This window comes from Pygocentrus nattereri, chromosome 21, assembly GCF_015220715.1.
Source record: "Pygocentrus nattereri isolate fPygNat1 chromosome 21, fPygNat1.pri, whole genome shotgun sequence".
NCBI classification, from domain to species: domain Eukaryota; kingdom Metazoa; phylum Chordata; class Actinopteri; order Characiformes; family Serrasalmidae; genus Pygocentrus; species Pygocentrus nattereri.
The window spans coordinates 6,996,265-7,020,965 of record NC_051231.1 but is presented as its reverse complement, the minus strand read 5'-3'; the positions used below and the strand labels follow the sequence as shown (position 1 = coordinate 7,020,965).

The 24,701-nt window shown below is 38.2% G+C and overlaps 1 protein-coding gene across 1 annotated transcript; it reads right to left on the bottom strand.

Annotated features, from left to right (window-relative positions):
• Positions 1 to 358: 358 nt before the first annotated feature.
• dennd6aa (DENN/MADD domain containing 6Aa) lies at positions 359 to 23,796 on the bottom strand. Its single transcript, XM_017704833.2, has 20 exons — positions 23,407 to 23,796; positions 22,253 to 22,291; positions 21,246 to 21,288; positions 12,792 to 12,904; positions 11,721 to 11,801; positions 9,695 to 9,800; positions 9,437 to 9,516; positions 9,297 to 9,356; positions 9,156 to 9,211; positions 7,506 to 7,628; positions 5,412 to 5,507; positions 4,426 to 4,520; positions 4,176 to 4,241; positions 3,748 to 3,812; positions 3,562 to 3,651; positions 2,793 to 2,846; positions 2,544 to 2,653; positions 2,083 to 2,185; positions 1,918 to 1,992; positions 359 to 1,300 (listed from the first exon to the last, which is right to left on the bottom strand). Exons 1-20 carry the CDS (start codon positions 23,623 to 23,625, stop codon positions 1,169 to 1,171), a joined length of 1,806 nt encoding a protein of 601 aa, XP_017560322.1. The 5' UTR covers positions 23,626 to 23,796; the 3' UTR covers positions 359 to 1,168.
• Between the last annotated feature and the right edge of the window lie 905 nt (positions 23,797 to 24,701).

The window sequence follows — 24,701 nt, the reverse complement described above, 5'->3', positions numbered from 1 at the left end:
CGTTTTGAACTTTATGGCTGCATCCAAAACCACATAGCAGCACACTACACGAATGAATGCCATCTAATGGTGATTTATTATTTTTGGCATACTATTAGGTAAGGTAGTATGCAGTTTTAGAAGCAGCCCATACAAACTGCACAGGCAAATGCTAATTTCCATTGTCTGTGAACAGTGAAGATAGACCTACATAACGTTGTCTGGACAAAATTACTTTCAGTTCCTACTTCTTGAAGCTGCCACAACACCTTTGCTGGCTTCCATTATTGTAGTTGAATATAGTTAAAAAAAAACAGACTGTAGTATAAAAAAAAAAAAAAAAAAAAAAAAAAAAAAAAAAAAAAAAAAAAGACTGATCGGGAACGTTTATCATTGAATGCCACTCTAAACTGACTGAAAAAGAAAAAAAAAAAAAAAAAAAAACCATTTTAACTACACAAGTCTAACATGCTATACAGAAATATTTGCCTCAAGCACCGAGGCACTAGTGAAGAGAGTGAAGGGAGACATCTGCGCCATATGCTGTGGACACATACCAGGTAGGTTTTTTGATGCAGATCAACAAATCTTCAGCTTATTGAAATGAACAATATGACATATCCAAAGGAAATCTTTAGGGCTGGGCCTACTCTATTCCCAGAAAACCTGCATACCCCAGTCAATAAAACAACTGAACATGTGCCAGCAGCTTAACTTCTGGAATTTTAGAAAAAGCCAGCTTTACTATACGTTCACCACTTCCTCCTCTAACATTTCATTTAAGGGCTTAAATATCTGGCTGGTAGCCTTCCTTGTGGTTTCTCTACACCTCAGTTTCTCTCCAGGCAGCCATGTTTTATAAACTCAAAAACAAAGTCAGTCTCACACAGTGAGAGACAAACAGTATAAATATGAGGAAATTAACAGAATGTGCATCACTCTCTAAGCAAACAATCTCTTACGTACAGCGTGGCAAATGTCATCAGACCGATTTCATCTTTGCTGGGCTTCGGCAATGCCAGCATTGCCCCACTCCAGGGCACACAGGTCTATTGGAAACAATTGCACTTGAAAGTAGAGCCAGTTAAAATCCACAGAGGTGGTGCCAGGTTTGCCTCCGCCGCCAAAACACAGTCATCAGCTCCGCTGTCCCCTCTTGGCCTTGGTTACGCAGTAGTTTTTGTTAAGGTCAGGGGCTGACAGGCTTGTGCAGGATGCCCTGCAGGTCTTCTGGAAGCGTGAGGATGACTGACTCGATGTGGGTCTGAAGTTTGGCCAGGGTTCCTGCTCTAACTGGCAGCTGCTCTCTCTCTGCCTGTGTCTGGAAGAGAGCAGGAAAAAATATACGACAAAGTAAAAACCTTCTTTTAAAGAAGAAGTTTAGTTAAAAATCATACTTACAAAAATGTAGTCTGTAAATCAGCCAAGAACAAAGTTTACTTTTGTAATGATGCTATGAGGCTAACATAACAGAAGCCTATAGTGCCCCCATCAATTAGCTTTGTGCAATATGCATGCTTAAATCATAACAAATTTGCCTTAAACCACATACTGTTGTTTGGTAATCAAGAAAAATTAGTGACAGCAGCAATTTTCAATTTATTGAAATATTTTTCCCCAACAGACAGAGTATGTGGATCCTTATGTGGATCTACAGAACAATGCACTGTTCCAGAGGTCTGTGGAGAAACATACACTGCAGGGTTGACAACAGTAGTAAAAATAATAAAGTCTTTTTTTTTTTTGCATAAACTTAAAGTGTGTGATATTTTTGACAGTTTGTGCAGTTTGTACAACACCAATTAGTGTACAGAATTATATAAGCTTCATAAGCCTCATAGTTCCAGTGTGACATCCAGTGGTGGACATCATAACTCAAAACACAAACACTAAAACCAAAGTGAAGTTTGAATCCAATGAGAGACTACAAATACCAACCAGTTTGTCCTTCAATTTTAGTACAAGGTCGACTGTCTCCACTTCTGTGTGTTTTTGAATTCGCAACTGGAGATCCTGGAAAAAAAAGTTAGTCATCATTCACCACCACTTTCAAAGCATGTTCTATTTGGGAAAAACATGTTTACTATGTTTGGTTATTCGAACCTCATCACAAAGCGCTTCAAGGTGCAGGGCCTCTAATTTCTGAGTCATCTCTTTCCTTCGGTTCCTGAACCAGCCATCGAAGTTGGGTGACTTGAGGAACTGCCTGCAGGGCAGATCATGTGGAGAAATGTTAAGGAAACTTACTAGACGAAATTCAGGGTTCAAGAAGGTTATTAATCTTCTCCACAAAGGGCTTTCATTCCAGGCAAGTAAGGAAACACTTCCTATAACTAATAAATTGTTACAAGATTGAGACAAACTTTTGAAATAAGTATAAATCAGATGCAGTTCAGGTTTAATGTTTTCCTTAGGCATGAAATAATTAATGTCCTTTACAAATAGCAAGAAAATGTGAACATAGAAAGTTAAAAGGAACAATATATAGAGAACAAGAAGCATATATGCAGTTCAAGTTTTTGCAGCTGTCTGAAGAGCTAGTGACCATGGGCGTTGCATTGTACCTATAAAGGCCTATCCAGTCTCCTTTGAGGCGTGAGGTGAGCTGAGGTCCAGCCTTTTCCAGTGTCTTCATAAACTCGTCCTGAACAAAAGGCTTCAGCTGAGGAGGACTCTGAGTGTTGACAGAAGACAGTTAAAAGAAAGGCATAGGAGGAAAAAGAGTGACATGAATGGTCAGAATTTACAGGCAAGTATTTTTGACAGTGCAAAGTTACTAAAGACAATGGGTGCAAATATGAACCCCATCTTACTTTCCAAGGGCAGATACTCTTCTGTAAAGGCATCAGGCTGGCAACATAGCGCTCCTGAAAATTCAAATCACAAAACACTGAGATGCAACAATTGTCCCCCTCTGTTTGCATTTATTTAATTTCTATTTTTGTTCATCTCCAACATGCCACATTCCTTTGCTAGTTCAAAAACCTTCATAAACCAATTTCACAGTCTGAAACTAGGCTGGATGTAAACATGGCTACAGTCAATTAAAATAATAAACACTAGAAGCTATTTTAGGTGTTTGCATTCATAATTGTAGGTTTTAAGGAACAATATAAAGCTATTTTATCTTTTAAACAATATCTTAACAGTAATTTAGCAAATGTATTCATAGTGATTTCTTGTAAAGTTATCAACCTCAAGATCTGACAACCACTTTTTCAAATAAGGTGCCATTTAAAACCTATTAAGCACTAATAAATTTATTCATGTATCTGCCACAAAAACATTATTGAAAACATTGGATCTAAATTTTTGACTGGTAGAGTACATCTACATGACCAATCAGTTGCATTACATGTCTCAGTTATCTGCCACCCATTCTTTGAAAAATGATTTTTGTGGACCATGACCACTTTCGATGCATGTGGCCCAACAGTAAGGCTCACAGAAAAAACTGTAGTGCATCGGGACACAGTCATCACATTCATTCTCTACTTCTGAGCTGCCGCTATGAGCTGTGCACATGGTGATCCTGTTCATCACGCTGGGTGTTGTATGTCTGGCAACAAAAGCATTTCTTACCAAGGGAATTATGAAACTCTGCGTTAGTTCCAAGAAATATCGCCGAAGGATGGCATTCTGTGCTGCAGAAGGGCGTTTCTGCTGAACTCCCTGAAAGAGAATTTAAAAGAAACAGACATAAGAACATCTCAGCTAATAGAAATAATTGCCAAAGATGAGAAAATGTTGGTGATAAAACATGCTGACCTTCTGCAGCTGCTTGATGATTTCTTCATCTTTGTTCAGGAATGGCTTATATGCGGTATATACACCTGTTGAGTTTGTAGGAGGCTTGCGTCACATAAACAGCAGTACATGATAATTTTCCAAAATGCAATTGCTCTCCATTTTGATCGCTGACCTGTGCTGTGCCTCAACTAAAGTTGAAACATTCTTTCTAACATTTGAATAATACGAATGGACGGAGCTAAACTGATGTAGGCTGACTAAGCGGACACATGTAAATGTGTTCATGGCTGTGACATCACAAAAACAAATTAAATATGGTCTGTTTGCACAGTACATCAAACTCATTCTAAGAAAGTGAGGAATTTTATTCTGCATGATATGGACCCTTTAAGTTTGGCCCTGTTGTTTTGATTGGGAAAATCTAATAGTCACATTGATCATGTCACCTGGTTTAGAATCCAGAGTCTTCAAATTCTTTAATTTCTTCACTTTCATTTGTTTGGCCATCTCTCCTAGAGAAAATTGCATTAACATTTAACATCTGAAAAAATGTTGTTAAAAGAATAGTTGGATTACAAATACCATTTGCAACTGGACTAAATTATATTCTTAAATAATATATTGGTTTACTGAATTATTGCCTATTTATGTGATGCGTCAGCCATCATTTTAAAATGAAAAATTTAAAAAAGTTACCTGTTTGTTTCATGTCTCCAATACGAATAATGTGAGGCCAGTGCTGAAGAGTTTTGGCGAAGAAAGGGTTCGTCACGCCCAAAATGACAGACGGTCTGCAAACATTACATGGACACATACATAGACAAATTGTAAATGATGCTGCTTAATTATATAAAATAAATAAGAACATTTGCTGCTTTTTCAAGTTCAGAAATATCATACAGATTAATCACAATACTATAAAATCAGATTACAAGGAATTAGGTATTACAAGTAGTATAGAAAAGTCTGAACATGCCTGGGTCAACAAACTTAAATATGACATTTTCTGCTAACTTCAGTGCACAATTTCTGTTTATTTTGCCAAGTTCAACATATTAAAATGATATAATTGCTGTATTTTTTTTACTCCATTAAAAAAAAAAAAACAAAAAAAAAAAACAACAACAACTGTGCATCGCAACGTCCAGAGGTATGTTCCCAGTAGTAGAACTTATTTTCACTTATTAAAAAAAAAATAAAAATAAGGAAAAAAAAAAACCAAAAAAAAACATGCATTTTTCACCAGGACTGACTGAAGTTTGGCATGGCTGTGTCCTTCAGATGACTATGTAAATATAACATAAAATAATTCTAATAGACTAATCCTATACAGCCGCACAGACTGCAAATAAAGGTAAGGCATAGTGTTAGACTACATCAATGGCAGTCATTCTGCTCTATTGTCAGTCACAAGGCTTACTGTGAGATGTGCGAGGATGTCTCATTGTTCTAGCCAAAGAAGTTCCAGAGGACTTTTATATTCATAGCAAGTCAGTTCTCAGGGCAATGTTACATTGTGCAATTTAACAAAGCTGCTCACTAAACATATTCAAATCTAACCACTGTGAAGTAGCAACACTTCCTGTGAAAGGCAGCGAGGTAGTTCCTCCTATTTCAGTCTATTTCTGAGAGGAGGCCAGTGACTTGTGATGCAGGTGTGGGGTCAGGCACAGTGTACTCACGGAGCTTGTGTTCGGGTCGTGTACTCTTTGAACTCACTGTCGTGGATGGTGAAGTAGGGGCGGAAGTCACTGCAGTAACGCAATGGGGCAACACAGCTGATAAAATAAAACCAAAAAAAGAAGGAGAGGAAAAAAGTGTTGATATACATATTTAATAAATATATATATATATATATATATATATATATATATATATATATATATATATATATATATATATATATATATATACATATATATATATATATATATATATATACACACATACATACACACACACACACACACACACACATATATACATACATACACACACACACACACACACCTTCAATAATATAAAACCAGTTTGGTTATGGACTCTATCAAGATGTTTTTTTTAATCAAGAGGTTTAACAAAAACAAAGGCTGAATTTTTTTTTTTACAACAGACATTTTAGAAATGTCCAGAATGATGAATGGAGTTGCACTGTATAATAATCAAGAAAGCGGTATAACATTAAGAAACTTAATATTGAGAATGACAAATATTTGTCAAAGTGGTCATTGTAATTCATCATTTCCCAAAAATTACTGACGTACTAAAACACGTTTGTATCTAATACTTCAGTTTAAATAGTTAAATAGTTAAAATAAATAAATAAATAAATAAAAACGTTACTGCAATCTCTCTATGACTGTCCCTCACTTTCCTCCTTCAAAGCTCAGCTTAAAACCTACCTCTTTTCTCAGTACTTTCATTCTTCTGCTCGCTTAAGGTTTTTCCACTCTTTTGCCTGCCTCTGTAAAGCAACCTCAGGTATCAGAAAGGCGCTTCAGAAATTGGACTAATTATTATTATTACTGTTAAGTGATTTTAAACTTTAATGCTGCCCTTGCTACCTGCTTATCAATAACTTACCCTATTTACACCCACATCAGGACTCATAGGTTAAATATTCCTTTCAAGCACCCCTTCATGTTGAATATTTTTGAAATTATTGGAATTGGAATATATATTGAAATTTTTGGAAGTTTTTTTTGCAAAGTTTGGCAAAGCTATGAAAAAAGCAGCACTTATTCCCCAATTAGCGCCTTGTTGTCTAACTGTATCTGAGCTGAAGTTGTGGTCTTTCCCTGAGCATGAATCAGACCTCTGCAGGACAACAACAGACTGAGTCCAACTCATCTGGCTGCCCTGTCCAAGGTGAACCCTTGTGTGTGACTAAGCATTAGCGAGTTTTTAGTGGGTCTGGTCTATGAGGTTTTCTGTAAGGTTTTGGTTTTCAGATGCACTGCAATGTCTGTTACTCAAAGATCTGTCGACATGTTAAACCATTCAAATAAACATAAAATAGCTCAGGGAAGAAGCATAATAGTTTAAAGAAGAACTGTTCACAGGGTTGGTGATGAGAAACATATCTGTAGCTTTGATAATCTAAATCTCTAATAGCTCCTTCACTTATTACAAGAAAGAGTTAGGAATGCATTGTCTGATGCCTGAGACATTGTCTTGAATATTTTTAGGTGACATTTTGGCCTAAATTTTTAAAAATATGTTATGCATTTTAAATAACTTACTTTTTTGGATTTAAAAGTATTTCACCATTATCAACATTACATTTTTGACTAAAATGCGGTCAAAAAGAACACACTCAAAAGAAACAATACATAAAATATAAAATGTGCCAGACCTGTTGCACAGGCCACATGCTTTATTTTCTTTATATGTTACATACAAAACGTTATTTGACTGGGATGCCCAAACTTTTGCAAACAAAAATCCACCAACCCACCAAAACTGTAAAGAAAACTGAAGTTGGTAAGTTTCTTTACAATGTAGCATTTTACATTAAACCGCTCAGAACGACTTTGTTTACATACCAACAAGCAAATTATGCAGAATTTCTGAAAAATCTGTAAGCGTTTTGTGATGTTTTGTCTAGTTAAAACCAAATGCTGCACTCCTTTTCACTTCTAACACTGTATGACATCTATATAACTGAGCAGATCTGTTTTTTTTCCCCCCTAACTACCATTTCCACTAAAAACTTTTACTAATGTGTGGAGCTATGCGGATCATGCGAGCCTCCCAAAATCCAGGCCTCAACTCACCTGACTAACGCCAGCACAGTGTCTGAAGACTCTGCTGGTGAGGGTGCCATGACAACCAGCGCTTCACCCAGCAACACAAGCTCCCACAACATCTGAATGTGAAAGAAGACTGGATAGAAACACCTACAGCACAGAGAAAAGAGAACGCAGAGTAGATTATTCTTGTTACTAAATGAGTTCCTGCACTCTGTTAATGTTTCCTGCAGCCACTTCCTTTAAAAACAAGACACGGCCCTTTCCTTATGCCAGTGAACCGTGCTATTTCAGTCGAAGAGATTTTCAGTATATCTGGGGCTCAGGGAGAGTTAAGCCCGTCTGCTTCATGAGGAGAATACTGATGATGCTGAGAACACTGATGGCTCCTATTAAGTGTCTGGTTCCTCAGCTCGACTCAAGGCAGCAGGAAAGAAACAGATGGAGGAAGGCCATGGGGGAAGAGATAACATCCTGTAGCGTCTCTCCTGTCATTGGATGGCTATTCTGCCCTCACCTCATCAATATGGAAATAAACCCAGACACTTAAGGAAGTACAGTCAAAGTAAAGTCAGTGATTTATATCTTAGGTCCAAGGAGAACTGGATGAAAATGTGTGTATAGCAGTACAATAGAGGCATAACATACACATTTTCAGCTATTCTAATAAGATGAATTCAGATGCCTAGTTGACAGCAATTTAGGAAGTGTGCTTGCTTTTAATATATTTCTAATGTAAGTGCACCTCTGGTCCACTGTGTCTGAACCCCAAATATTGCAATATGTATTGTACATCTCACACTCACACACACACACGGTAAAACAACTTTTGAAAAGAAAAATAAGTGACATATGAAAACCTTTTCTAATAAAACGGATGCTCTGTGCAAGAGAAACTGAGAAACTTTTCACAGTGGTGGAGAAAGGAACCAGAGAAGACAAGGGGAAAAAAAAGTGGTCAAGAGGTCTTCAAAATTCCTCAATATAACTTGTATGCACTGGAACCCAAATGTGATTTCTCTGGCCCGTAGTGCAGCGTACGACAGCATCACAATACACAGGAATACGCATGTTGCCGTAAGGCAAAATTTGCTACTATTTTACTCTCACCACGCTACATGTGAAACATCAGAAGACGTGCGGTTTCACTGCTCATTTTGGATTGTAAATGTAACTGAAATGACATCGTAAATCCTGGTCTCTCTCTCTCACTGTAATCTGAGTTTCTCTGCAATGCTCCATTTCACATCAAACCACAATCAATGACTTTGCTTACATCTCACCAACATAATTTTGAAAAATCCTCACTTCCCTTTCAATATGGGATTTTTTTTCCCCATCAAAAATAACAAGGCCCATGTAATACAAACCAGTTACCCAAAAGACAGTGACCTTCATGTTATCCCTCCTAATGCAGCGTTTCTGTAAGCCGTTGCTCACTCTAGAGCTGGTGGTGTCACAGCAACCAGCTATAAGAAGCATGTAAACACTACAGTCACGGAAAGAGCAACATGGCAGCCTTCCAAGACAGAAACACTGTACGTTCCAACAGCTACCAGCAGGGGGTAGTACAAGCTGTTTTTAGCGGATATTACCCAAGACTCCGAAGGTGGGTTAGTGAATGCGTTGCCATCCATGTATTAGAGTAAATATGAAGGAAAAACATCTTGATCTTACCTGAAGAGGTCCACTTCATGGATTGTAGGGAGCACGATAGACACAAGACTGTCACTCTGCAATGGTTAAAAGACGGTTAGATATATAAACCAAAGCTCTAGATCACAGTCATGGGTTTGTCAGGACAAACATTCTTCTTACCGGTGTGGACAGCACAAGCTGCGAGGTTCCTGGCTTGTCATAACACGTAGGAATACGTAGCTGAGAAAAACAGATGGTGCGGATAATTAATTGATGTGTAGCAGTTAAGGATAAAAATAAAAAAGCAGTTAGAGCGCTACCTTCATAACTACACCCATGATTGGGAGAGTTAATATCTTCCCTGGACTCGGCGTCGACCACCGATCAATATCGTTGCAAGCTAATAAGCACAAAAAAAAAAAAAAAGAAAATACTGCCCTTAGTATACCAACGCCCATTAATATGATTTTACCAGATATACTGCAGAGGACAGTGAGGATATAACTGACTTCTTGAAGTGGAAGTCCAGCAAAGCTGTCTGTGTCGTCTTGTTGTCATCTCTAATTTACTGTACTCACCAGCTTCTAAACAGGGCTCCTGTTTCTCAAAGTATTCTGGGGCAATGAGCTTCAGCAGTGAGTGGAAGAAGGCCACGTAAGGTCGCTTGCTGATGAGAACCAGAGACTGCGGCCAAAAAAGACAAACACGACAAGAAAACGTAGTAAATGAACAAGATATTAATCCTGATACTAGGCAGTGGGGTACAACCAACATTAAACTCAACATTCTGTTACTCTATCAACCGGTTACTCCAGTCAAAAAAGATAGCACTAGACGCAGAAAATCAATTATTACAAAAGAAAATGCAGTATTAGGTGTAGAAAATGTATTACTAAGAATGTAATGTAGTGCAAATGTCACTACCACACGTGTTTGTTTACCCCAAGTTGTCTTTCCACACCAAGCCCAGGCATGTCAAACAGGGGACCTTCCAGGCCAAAGTGTGGCGGAGAACAGCGTTTACCCTCATCTAACGCTCTGAATTCAGTTCATGAATGCTTTACTAATTAGCCAATGAGCTGATTCAGGTGTGTTTAATGAGGCATTGCAGTGAAGTCTGGCAGTCTTTTAGCTTTTTTGTTGAGTGACAGTTGATTTACTACATCTAGCCCTGTTTATCTGCAACTAGCACTAGCTTTTTTGAGCAGAAGTTGATTTTCTACATTTAGCACTTCTCAAAAAAGTGCAGAAAATCAACCTTTATTAAAACTGAATTAAAAAAAAAAAAAAGTAGATGTAGAACATAACCTGTTACTCAAAAACAAAGCTAGCACCAAGTGTAAAAATAATACATTACTTACAAAAAGCTAACACTGGGTTTAGAGGATTAACAATTAGTCCAAAAAAGCTAGTGCTAGTTGTTATATATAAAAAAAAAAAAAACTACAGAGAGGTAGCAACAACTAAGAAGGTATACTGTCCAGTTTTAATCTGAGAAAAAGAGGCAGAGCTGATCATGCCAAGCCCAGCCATGTTTCAGTTGACATGTGAATTCCACGGCTTGCGGTTTATCCTAATCCGAACCACTGATCTCAGCCTGGAGGTTACATAACAACCATTTACATTACTGCAGAGACCTCATAGTAGGAAAACTAATTATTATTGTATCATAGGGGTGACTCATGCGTTCTTCCAGAGGAATCACACAGTCTTCCACGACCCCCATACTTTGTCTGCCCTCAGTGTTTCTATTCTCAGGGTGTGAATAACCTTGACTAGCGATGGTCTAGAATCGCATTCCTACTCCAAATCATCTTAATATTTAGAGAGTTGACACTGATGAAAATCAGCGACGTGGCGCTTTCATGCGCTGTTGAGACTTGCTCTAACACTGCACTTCAACTGTGGATCTTGGCTTCGGGGCAGACTGAGGTTTCTCAAGGGTAGGAACTGCAAAACCGTCATGGAACTGAACATGATGAGTCAAGCCTGACAGAGAGATTGGTGGCTTTTGTGTTTTACAGTAGCTTTAATACCGCTCAACTGTAACCTCACTGTGTAAATGTGAAAGCCCACACTGCCCGTCAAAAGATCAGGGACACCCATCATTACCCATTTTTTACAATAAACAAGCATGCTTTCTTTACTGCATGTCCAAAAGTGTTTAGACAACCCTTTCTAATGAGTGTATTCAGCTGCTTGAAGATGCACAAATTGCTGTCACATGTGTTTACTCAGCTTAATCTTCATAGGAAAGCAGTGTATACAGAATGGGATGCTCTGGAGTGGGCTAGTGTAAAATCTGCACTTCATACCAAGGAACACACTTTTACAAACAAAAGCTGAGGGTTGAAAGATATACTATATATCATCTTGTGCACTATTTGAATGAAGAAGTCAAAACTTCATAACTCACACTGTGCACCACATAGATAATAGGGGCATCTGAGATTTAGTATGAGACAGACTAATTAAATCAGTGGGATCAAAACCTGCAGCCACTGGTCCTTTACTGATACGACTGGTCTTCCCTGCCCTAAAAAGAGGTTTTATAAAAATAAAAAAATATATATATATATATAAATAAAAGCCCCTTCAGCTCACCTTCTGAAAGTAACCCCTCTTCAGCGATTTATCTCGAACCTGCCTGAAGTAGACATAGCCGTAGAAATGACCCTGGTCTTTCTAAAAGCAAAAAAACAAAGAAAAAACACATTTCAGTCAAATGTCGTCCAAAATGTTTCAGCAGAATATTGCAAAAGATCCTAGAGTAGCAATACTGGGAGTAATACCAGATAATCTAGAGCAGGGGTGTCAAACTGGATCCAGAAAGGGCCGGTGTGGGTGCAGGTTTTCATTCTAACCAAGCAGAAGCTGTACCTGATAGTCTTTTTAAAGCCAGGATCAACTAATTAACCAGGTGGAATCAGGTGTGGCTTCTGCTTGGTTGGAATGAAAACCTGCACCCACACCGGCCCTTTCTGGATCCAGTTTGACACCCCTGATCTAGAGGGAAGACCTAAGAAATACCTTCTAGGAATATTACTAATAACAGCTCTGGATTGTATTACAATTAAATGGCTGAATCCAGAACCTCCCACATATAATTTATGGATCCAAAAGGTGTGGGATGTCTAATAACAAATAACACAATGTGTTTCAGTTCACCATAAAAACGGTGCATTATTCTGCCACTTCTTTGGTTTGTGTCCTCAGATTTTTTAAACTGTTCTCTGACGCTGCAGCCTCGGGCTCCTCGTTGGAAACCTGTTCAAACTTCTATTTTTTTGGTACAGAAACATCAGCCTAAATGTTTGAGTCTCAGCAGCGCAAAATTATGACAAACGTCCAACTGAACTGACGTAAAAGTCGGATTTCAGCACTACATTTGCTGTTCACACTGACACAGAAATCTGTGTCACAAATGAGGAAAAAGATCGGATTTGGGCCATTTTTACCTGCTGTGTAAATGCAGCCTATGACTGCGAAATCTTAAACTCCCCAAAAAACAAAAAACAAAAATAAAAATTCTTTGTACTACAAATATGTAATTTCATAACAACAACAAAAAAAAGTATAATTTATGGTCTTCCATCTTCCATCTTCCTTAGCAACCAGTTAAAGTACATGTGTTTGTTTTCGCAGAAACATTTTTTGCTTCCTCTGCTCCCTGACCTTGAGGCAGACCGGCGCATCTCTGTCAAAGTGGTCCAGAAAACATCCCAGCGACGACTTCCTGCCCGCCGCTTGCCGGAAACGGAAGCAGAACTGCGTGTCTCCCAGGCAACCTGGGAGCAGGAAGAGGAAACGGGAAACAAATGGAGTCACCAGTCACACATCTGTGGAATGCCACAACTCAAACCGGCATAGCGAAACATTTTTCCGTTTGTACACACGAGTCCATTGAGCTGGTTTGTGGGAAAGGAACAGCTATTTGTGGCTGACAGTAGCCACAGCAAAGTTTATCTTGCACATCCCATAATATTTATAACACAAACAGAAGTAGGTTTAGTCAACACGATACTTGTACATTTGCTCGTGCTCATACACAGGGACGGCAAGCTTGGTTGACAAGGACTGTAGTGAGCTATATAAAAAAAAAAAAGAAACAATACAAAGATCAATATAGATAACATTGTGCCTGTGGACAAAGAATTTATTATATGTATAAATATAATGATCAAAATGCTGAAATAATTAGTGTCACAGCAGTATGATGACTAGCTTGTTAAAAAGAACTAAAACAAATCAAACCTAAACTCATTGGACTGTCTGAACCAGACTGAGTGGGTGTGTCAGACCACAAGGTGACTGACAGCACTGAAGCCATGACAACATAAGCAAATCCACAACACTGGGGTTAGGGTTAATATTAGAGGTGTTAAATACAACATTTCATACTGCATCACAGTGTCGTAATGTATTGCTGTATAGGCTAACATATTAGCTTCTGGTTAGCGCATTTAAAAGTGGTTTATATAGAAATTTTGTATGGAGTTTATATATTTTTATTTTCTATATTATTTTTTATATTATATCATACCCATTAACTTCCATTAAAAGAAGAGGACAAAAAAAAAAATTAAATATTTTCACCCTAATTCTGATTGGTATGAATTAAGTAATGAATGTAAATTCAAGTAGGACCCTATAGAAAACTGCAAAAAGTGGCTTAAGAAAATAAGCTCACCCCCACTTTGAAGGTAATCAAGCAAGTGAAATACAATAATAAATATTAAAAAATAATCTGACATCATCTAATATCATCTGATTGGGTCAAAAGTCGGACCAGAGAGCAGAGCAGTCCCTGCGGTGCACAGCCACTCCTACATTCCAGCACCACAGCTCATGTAGCATCTCAGAGTAGGAGCGAGGATCGGAGGTCTGATTTTGTAACTAAAAACACCAAAAATCAAGTGCACAATAAGTTCTAAGTGAGTGTTCAGAAAGTCTTTATTAATACAGGCTTGGGTTTTAGCCTGTAGCCTAAGCTGTAGAGGTCAAAAGGTGCTCATTTCAGGTCCATTTCTTCGGCTGTTCTGATTCTGAGCTCCAGGTTGTTCCTTTCTAGCAGAAATGTATTCAGAGACGACAAACTGATGTGTAGGCAAAGTGTCGGGAGCAGGGTAGGTGTGTGTGTGTGCGCAAGGAGAAGGATTACTGGGTCAGTCTTCAGGGCGTGACGGATGGATTACCTCATCTTCCTGGTTAACTCTTTCCACAACACTAGGGTGGTCTATAAAAAGCAGCATTTACACAACGCCCGCAGTCTAATCCTATTGGATGCAGCTAAGAGAGAGAGAACAGCTTCCTACGCAAGACCCATCTACAGTTATGTCTGTTAAGAAGTGATGTATAAACAATCCCCAGTCCTGGCTATGGCAACAGTGCACTGCTATGAGGAGGCCTAAGAGGGATCCTTTTAGAGTGTGTACACCATGCACCATCCTGACTGAGCGAGAAGAAATGCTGAGTCCTCTGGACGGAAATCAAGAAACAAGAACAAAAACCGTACATCTGTAACTTCTTTATACACCTTAGGTAATTTGTATATCCTATGCTCTGGCCACAAACGCATTCCTTCATAACCACTACAGCCAAGTTTAACAACCATTACACAACACTGGTGCATTCAGCTTAACGAGAAACTGTCTAGAGTGGCAGAGTTAGTTTTTAGTCAAAATACATTTTACAGCCTTATTAATTTCCATTGATATTTTTTGGCACGCATGTGAAAGCTCACACAGTTCGTTTTTTTTGTTTGTTTGTTTGTTTGTTTATGTAATCACACTAATGTTAGCTTGATGGTAATTCTCATATTGTGAATATAAATCAGTCTATAAAGACTGATTAGCTAAAACTAGGGCTGTAACAATACAAAATATCGCTGTTGACTGAAAACAAAACTCCGATCTCCAAAATAGTAACTTTACTGGAGAAGGAAAAAACATTTAATGTAAGTCAATGGAACCAGAATGTTTTCCAAGTAATTTTGGGCTGTTTCTTATAGTCCATTCACCATGCAATTTACATACAATATAAAGAGCAACAGGCATTTTCAAAATTATGTCAAAAAATGAGAAACAACAAAAATGTCAGCCTGAGCATTAAAAGCTTAATCTTAAAGCTCGGCATTTGGTTTAAATATTGTACTTTCATAATGTTGAATGATAATATATAAAAGATATATATTTTAGTAATAAAAATCTGACAAATTAAGCGTTAATATAGTGACTTTAATGTAGGCACATTTTCAGCCACTTTTTTCTGTTTAATAAAAATATGCTGATTTGATTATCGAATTAAATTCTGAATTTTGTGAATTGTTATATCTCTTGCGACGATCGGTAGCATAGCATTTAAAACCAGAAAGCCAGTGTTACGTAACCTTTGCATACACCGTGTCTCATTAGGTTGAGTGAGATTTTTGCAACATGCTGTAAACTTGACAAAATGTATTCATTTGTGGGCAGAGCCTGGGTCATTTTCAACTGAACTGGCACAAAATGCAAGATAAAATGGGAACAAAATATCACAGAATTAACACCTTAGGACAATCTATAAACTGAGAATATGCACAGTGAGCCAGCACATTTGGTGATATAATGAAATATGTCTGTACAGCGAGCACAAAATCTCGCGCAGCTTTTGTGCTTTCGAGAAAGAAAAGCACAACTCGAGCACATGGCCAAAAACCTATGAGACATCATCGCCTGAGTCAGACTTATTACACATCTTGAACCCATAAGAAAGCCCCGTTTGCTTTTGGCTGCCCTCTGCGCTCCCTGCTCAGATCCGTCTCCGTATCAATGCGGAAAGCGAGCAGAGGGTAATGTGCCACAGCAGCAGCACAGAGGCACACTTCTTCAGATCCGCTGGTGGCAAGAACTCAGTTGCCATGGCGACCTGCATGCCTTTCCATCGACATAAGCGGGCTGCCTCACCCACGGCGTGCTAGCGACAGAGCTAATGTACACTAGTGTTTCCGTACGTCCTTCCAGGCCCACCCAGGAGGCAGTTTCTCCAACAGCCACTCGACCAAAGAAAAAGCAATAAGATCTAGGCAAGCCCTTTGGCTTACATGACAGAAAACAACAACAATAAAAGCAGAATAATGAAGCCAAAACGGGCCATATTCTATGCTGTTCTTGCATTTTTTGTATGTCCTTCGTGTCCACTCAGAACATTTGTGTGGTTTCATGCAGTAAAACAACAATCATTCATTTTACAAACACCTCCCTGTATCCCTTGGAAATGATCAGGCTGCTGTTTACCATTTACTTTTTGCCTTGAAATGCAAATGCCCTCTGTTCTGACTGACTGCCCTGTATTGTGTCTCGTCCAAAAAGCAGTTCCAAGCAGAAACACAGAGCAAACTTTAGACTGACATCTTCAGGGCTGTGACAAAAATAAAAAGAACTTTTCATCATTTTCTCCACACCTTCAGCTTCAATAATGTTGCTACAGACTGCAACTGTTAATAACATTATCTACCACTTTACTGTGAATGGGTGGTATGTAAATGCTTGTGACATCACAACTTCGAAACTTTAACAATGCCCACCAGTAAATTAAAGATTTAAATTAAAAAATAAGATTTATATTACAAAAAAAAAAAAAAAAAAAAAATCAAGAATTGGGCTCTTTGTAGGGAGTTTACAGCGTATTGATATTCTTTGTGGATCTTCAATAAGATGCTGAACCATCACTTAACATGGTTACAAGCGGTCAATCTGCTTGGAGATCTGGAGTGTCCAGTTCGGTTTTCTCCTAGGGTTATGAGACAATGTGCTGTTAACTGAATAATTACTAGGTCAAATTTTATGCTTTAAAAATGGTCAGACCTACTGACAAACTGCAATGATTTCCACAGTTACTGCAATATATTTAAAAGACACATGGAGGAAAAAAAACAAAAAAACAAAACTTGAGCTGCATCCAAACCCGTTTATATTTTTTCTGTAATTTAAAGTTATTGTGTAAGAAAATTACTCATGTTCACTGCTCACAGTCTTGTTCTGGTATTTGAACTGACTGAAAAAAATAAAAGCAAAATATCTCTGCACTTCTTTCATTTATCCAGTTTGGCTTTACAGGGACGACACACAAACACTTCTATAAATGTGCCAGTTTAGCCAATTTAGATCATTTTCAACTGCAGTCACTAGGCAGTTAGGAAAAGACAAAATCATTCACCAAGTGCTTAAAACATGAATAATACATGCAGCAATACAAGACAACAATAACAACTAGTAAAATTATTTATATACTATGATCACGTTCTTGATTGGTTTTCAGCCACAAAAGGGCCAAGCTCAGTCCAAGCACGAGCTGCTCTTATGGCCTTAATTGTGTATTGCAACCCCTCTACCAACTATGGAGTTGAATCGGGTATAAATATAAAACTGCACTGAACTAAAGCCCTACAAGACGAGAGCTGGATTGTGGACGCTTTGCAATCTCCGATTACTTACGCAATTTTTATGCTTGAAACATCTTCTGATACATCTATACTTTGCCCCCTTTGGTTTGACCGTGCCTTTGTCTCGTGTTTCCCTTGTAACGGCATAAAGCATCCCTAAGAACGCTCCATTATCGCATTTCAGTAAGATGAGAGGAGGATCAGTATGACGCAGGGGAGGCTGGGGAACACCGCGGATAACTACAACGCAAGGTTTACAGTTCCAAGCACAGATATCAGCACCTATTCATTAATGAGGTTAGGCTCTATACTACACTAACCACTCTACAAACACACTACTGCTCATGTAGTCAGTGTGTATATTTACTCAAGTAATAGCTGCTGGTTATTTGTGACTGTAAAATCCTACTGCTTAAACACCAATATCCTACAACAGGGCTGGACAACGCAGCATACAAATAGACATAACATACTAGGTCATTTCACAGTAGGTAGATTTTTGACCTCCAAGGTATAAAGTACCCTCAAAGGTGCAACACAGTCCTTAAGGTGGGCATTTTAAATGAGTTTTAAAAGGTACAGTACACTCACTTGCTCAGGGGGGAAACTGCTCTCTCATTTAATATCTTCTAATCTTCCCCCAAATAAAGGTACTGCAGCCACAGTGGCCATGCTTGTATACTGGATATTGTTGCTGTTGTAGTAAACCCTCACACTGAAACGGTAACTTTACTCATAAAGGGCAAAATGTTCTTATATGTTAAATGTGACTAGCTTTTATTCCAGGCATGTTCAGCAGCATTTCTATTGGTCTATTCATCATTAAACATTATTTTAATGGCAGCTAGCATTTTCAAATGGTGTCAAGCTAAAATTCAATGCTTTTTCATGATGTTTAAACACCTCAACAATAGACAACACCATTTTAATTGCACAACAAACTGATACAGCATGTATTAATGTCCATTTTATTTAAACAAATTGGTTGAAAACCAAAGATGTACATATTCAGCTGCCTTGTTTGACTTTGTTCTCAGTTTTGCCGTCCTCCAATCTTCCATTAATTACCAGTTTCTGACCACTGTTGACTGGCAGACCATTTTGAATTAGGTTAATATATATGAGAACCTTTTTCAACCCTGTCGTGAGGCATCATCTTATAACCCAGTGCTTCCAAGAGTAAAATAAAAGATTTTTAGATATCGTATGCCCTTTTTTTATTTAACACTTTCCAAGATCTCTTACGCATTCATGGGAAGCCAGTTTTGTGGATTTAAGAATGAACAGACAGATGCTGTACTTTGAAAACCCTGTTTAACAAACACAATCAATAGAACAAATGCAAGTCAGAAGCTTTCATTTAATAACAGCTAATTAATTATGAACCAGTAGCCTCTTCACCACAGCCGCCACTCATTATAAATAATCTATGCTTGGGAGGATGAGGCATACATAGACTACACTGTTGGTGACCTTCATTAAAGAGATTCTAAGGACAGCCTAAAGATGTGCTTTATGTTAGCATATAAATGGTTCCATTTCAGCTTAGCTTTAATAATATAGATTATGCAAATTTTTTTATAATATGTATTGATTTACACATACAGTAAGTATGCTTTTCTTTCCTGAGCCTGATTTCAAGGTAAAGAAGGAGAGGAGGGAGGGTCTACCCTCACTGTCTGCTTGCTTGTTTAGTTTTTATTACAGTTCATGCAACATAAGCAGCATCTAAAATAAGCACTTTATTTGCTCCAGCCTTTTGAACGTATTGTTCAAAGACAACATGTTTGTAATCGAGACGCTCGTATTGAGCCAAACAATTGGATGCACTGAAAGGTAGAAATGCAGTTCTGCACTTAAAGCTAGAGAATTAACTGGCCTGGTACCTCAACATGATCTTTCACAGACTGAACAGATCACTGGACCTTGATACTATTACACCTCTCATGAAGCATCAAGGTTTACAAGTCACACTACCATTTCTTTACTCATATTATAAGATATTGCAACCATTCAGCACAGCCAAATAGAGACTCTTCCCAATACTTTGTTTTGCTTTGCAGCCCTAAACAGCAGCATATTTATAAAGAAATAGTCGCCAGCGATGTGATGGATTTAAAGTGATTTTTAATCACGTTCTACATTTTTCCATTTCCGAAGCAATCATTTTCTAACAGCTTATCACCGCAATGAATCCAATTTGTTATGCGTTATTAACTGATTGGACTGACTGATATCCTTAAAATGTATGGCATTATCAGTAGGGACATTATGACAGTGGTCAGGCAAATGTATTACATTATCAATGTAATTACATCAAATGACTACATACAGTGATTATTCCATAAGTAAGTGAGTACATTACTGATCATGACACAGCCTAGTCTTTTAAACAGTACAACTGTTTCTGCAATCACTTCTTGACTGATTTATTGATCTACTCCTGTAAATAGCGATCATTAAGGTTGGCTACATAGAGACATGCTTGATGAAGGTGTCTGATGTTTTAAAACTGGCTAAGGCTGAATGCACATCAATAGGCTAACCACAAACAGGCCAAGGTCATCTGAATTATAAGCCAAAGATCACCATGAAATGAGTCTTCGGCAGCCTTTCATTTATCATCAAGGAGACGTGGGCAATTTGGCAAATACAATGATATTTTTCAGATATTTTCATGATGAGCATCACAATGTTTTGTTTTTTTCTGAGGTTTAATAAGCTGGAACAAATATACAATAAACAGCGCTTTTGCAGTTAATTAGTAGCATCAAAAACTGAAAACGACAAATTTTTATTTAAAAGTTGCACATTCTAAATCTCATTAATGGGGCCTATTTATGTTCTCTTTTTATTGAAACCTGCAGTTGCCCAGTGCTCTTCAAGTACTGAAGATTTCCAAAATATGCTTAGAAATGCATCTCATGGTATAATGTAATGTCATTTATCTCCATTTATCACAACAACAACAACAACAACAAATATCATCATACTTCCCATGTTTACAAACAAAGGCATTCATTTCAGGAACTACATCCATAGTAAGCAAGAGAATTCTGAAACTTTCAGGGGGGTTTGCTTCTGCTCAGTTCTGCTGAGATTGCTAGCTTTATCATGAGCAACTCTGATGAGTAGCAATGCTAACTAATACCATGTTCCCACAACATAACAAGCATAGCTACAACTAAAGTTCTCTCACCAATATTTTTCCTTTTTTCCTTTGTTTTTTCTTGATCGCACAAACAACTTCTTGTTCATATCTATTTTTGAAAAGAACGAAAAATAAAACCCCGCGTCTTGTCTGGTATTGCATGATTCCTGGGGACAATTTTCACATCTGCTCTCGCGACAAAACTTAGCTGAAGACCAGACAGACTCGTCTAAGATTCCTGCCAGTGAAAGATCTTGTAATGCGTGACCCCCTGTAACTCAGTCATGTACTTTGCAAACCACAACGACTTCACAATTCCACAAAACAGCAAGCAATCTAGTGTGAACGGTACAGCAACCTGAAGCAACCGACTTCGAAAGTCATGTATTGTGTCCATGGCTTAGGCTAAACGTCTGGAGCCCCAGCAGAACTGTAAGGTATAGTCAGTCCTGAACCATCCTAGACTCACCAGTGAGGCAGCGTTGGGATATTTGCACAGTTTACAGGAGGAGGCGTACAATAAAACAGACATTTTTATAGCAGAAACATCGCTTACCCGAGTTGGAGTCTGGGAATGACAAGTAGCAGATGCTTGTTTTCTGAAATGTAAAAGGAATATGGAAAAGCAATTATGTTTGTCAAGCAAGTGGGTATGTAATGATACACATTTGCAGGTTTCATATGACTCTGAGGTCAAGATTCAATTTGATTTTCTATGTGGTTTTGTGTGTTTAAAACGTCTTGAATCTACGGTGCTCTAATTATATACAATAAAGGCTTTACGTAATACACGTTTGGCATAAATACAACACAATTTAAAGACTTAAGAGTTTCAAAAGTCCAGTTATTTGAATGTGGGTGCATGTATAGCACAAGACACCCTCTCAATCCACTGATAAGATGCACCAAGATGCCTAGTTTTGACAGACATAAAGCTCAGAAGTCACATATGCCTCTGCCAAACTGTAGTAAACAAATATGCTCTGAAGTTGATACGATTTGTCCTTTGTACATTTTTCCTTCTGAAAACATAATAAATAAAATAAAACAGTCAAAATACAAATTTTCATACATACAAGCTAACACTGCTGCACAATGAACTTACATTATAAGATTGGTAACTAGTGAAAATGTGCAGTGAGGCAGCTCCCAGAAGGAATTGGTCTGCAGTAGGGTTTGAGTATGAGTAGCTGACGTTGCCTTGAATTGCCTTGAAATACAGTATGTAAGACTTCCTTTCATGTAAAGTTGTGGCAACACGCAGGAGTGCTAGCTTGCTTATGTCATGACTACAGCAATATTTGTATTTTGACTACTTATCAACCTCATAATGGAGAGAGAATCCAGTGTTATTGGAGGGGGGGCGGAGTACGGGGAGCACAGATAGAACAAAATGTATGAGCTTTGCATATTTTGTTTTACCACAGGTTACCATGTAGCAGGTCAAACCAGTCCAGTTCAAAGAAGCAAAATTAGGAAATCATGCATGTCTTGGCTGATCAAGTACATTTGGATTAAATGTGAAAGTGCAAATCACAATTAAGAAAAATAAGTTCTACCTACCTCTTTCTCTGTGAGCTTTGAATGATGAGGGTATATAACCTGCAAAAGATCAAAATCAGGAGACCATTAAGACTCAAAAAGGTAAAAGGAGTTACTATCTTATCCTAGAAGCGTTATGGTACATCATCAGGTATGACAGACAAGTGAACTGACTGCTTCGTTGTTCAAAGCAGTTTCAGCAATAAATGCCTATATTACAGAAAAGTGAATTGCGTACCGTTCTAACCAGGTCCAAACTATATTGCAATAACAGCCTGTGGTGAATTAACTGCTTTCTTAATGCCATGACAGCCAGCATATTTACATATTCACCTATGCGGCCTAGAGCAGTTTAGGCACGTCTATTAACGTTGATGTTATAAGGAGAGTTGCGGCCCAGACTGCTTTCTGCATGAGGCCAGCCATTCAGAACAGAGGTTATTTACATACACCAGCCCTAAACGCACAGTGGCCAAATCCGTTTAAGAGAAAACGAGAGGTTGGCATGTACAAATGAATCAAATATATTGATAAATGAAGCCAAACACTTGTCTTCAGAAGACGATTTTGACACAAAAAACAGACTATATACTCTTTAGGTCAGGTAATGGAGACTTGACTGAATTGTTTACAAGTTCTACCAGGACCAAATGACATGAACATGATTGAAAACACGAGCAGTTTGACATTGTTTGCCTGGCTGGCCTACTTGATTTCATTTATATCAAGCATTTTTTGGATAAAAAGTAAGAGACCAAAGCTTTTCATTTGACTCCTGAGACTAGGTTTATGGTGGGGTTTTGTGTAGCACAGCAACATTTAGCTACAATAACACAGAAATGACAATACCCCACAAAGACAGGAATACAAACTTGTGTGCGTGTTTGTTTTCGCTAACGCAGCTAAGCTAACATAAAGAGGGCTACGATAAAGGACAACATTACCTAACTAACAGCTGCCAATACGCATTGCCACAGAGATTTTTATTAACATGGTGTCTATTAGTGCTGCTGAAAGTCTGCTGGTCGGCTAGCGTTAGCTGTCTAGTGTCCAGTTATGTGTTCAGCTAGCCTGCTAACCAGGCCACTGACCGAGGCACGTAACCCGTGGTTACAGCTTACCAGATGGTGCATGTTTAAACAGTTCATATTACAACGCAAATGTGGCTAACCTACCTCCACCGCCTGTCCGAGCTCTAGGTCGAATCCGACCACACAGATGCAGTGCAGCCAGGCGGAGAATCGGTCCCACGGTAGCAGCAACTGCTCCGGTTCCTCCTCTCCAGGCCCGTCGGCGGGCATTTCCTCGGCCGGGGACACTCTCAGCTCCCTGTCCTCTGAGTGTTCTGCTTCTTCCATTTGCTCCTCGACCTCCTCTGACCCTCGCAAGGCCATAGTCGAAGACCAAATTGCTTCTCCGTTCACCTCAACTTCGAAGGCTAAACTAACTTAGCCAACTAACGCCGCGAACCGTATTCCGGATTGTGGGTACGCTACATCCGTGGGACGCGGGTAACGTAGCAACGTAGGTTTCACATTGTTCTGCGCAGACTTCGCTGATCTCCAAAACATTACGTTCAAGACTGAGACTTTGCATATAGTTTGTAGATCGCGTAATTGCCGCACGCTCTGGTTTTAATTCGTTTTTTTTTTCTCAACGGTGTAAAACGCGCATACAAAGAGATTCAAATGTACATTTACATTTGCAGAATTATGACGACAAATTAATAAATAATTACAGTAAGGTTTACATCTTTATCCACCACAGGGCACCGACAACTCATGAATATTTGTATGTTTTTTATTCGGTAAAACCTGAATAAAAATTACGATGAAAGAATCAAATCAGCTCTGCTTTCTCTTTTTGCTTTTTATGTTGGCTCCGCCTCCATTTTAATAAGGGAGCCTGCTATTGGTTGAAAAGAGTCTTTTATATTTAAAGTGTGTTGCCCTACCCACCTTTATAATTTATCAATTAAAAAAGCAACATACCTATAATATCCCTTATACAACATTGAGACGGCGATGGCAGCAATAGTTAAAAGATCGTTTCAGTGGTGGCATTTAATAACGTTATACACCTGCATTGCATTTTCTCCACTGAAACATATGGCAGTAGTTTTGCTCATTCTTTGCAAGATGCATTTTAAAATACAACAATATTAGAAAATATGAGCACAATTTTAAAGAATATATAACTGTGATAATAATAATTACAATCTAATAATAATACTACATATCTTTAATCTATAACAAAATTATACAATCTGGCCTACCTCCATGTAAATGCAGCACGTTATACTGTAAATGAAGTTCAAACTGATGGATGTTTAGGCTTTAATGTAATGGTTCATGTCCTCAACTGCATAAACTGTATATAGGCACATTATCTAACTGTTAAAAACAAACATTTGCACTTGTTTTCTTAGTCTTTACAGGCATTTACATAAATATAAATGCTCGTAGTGACC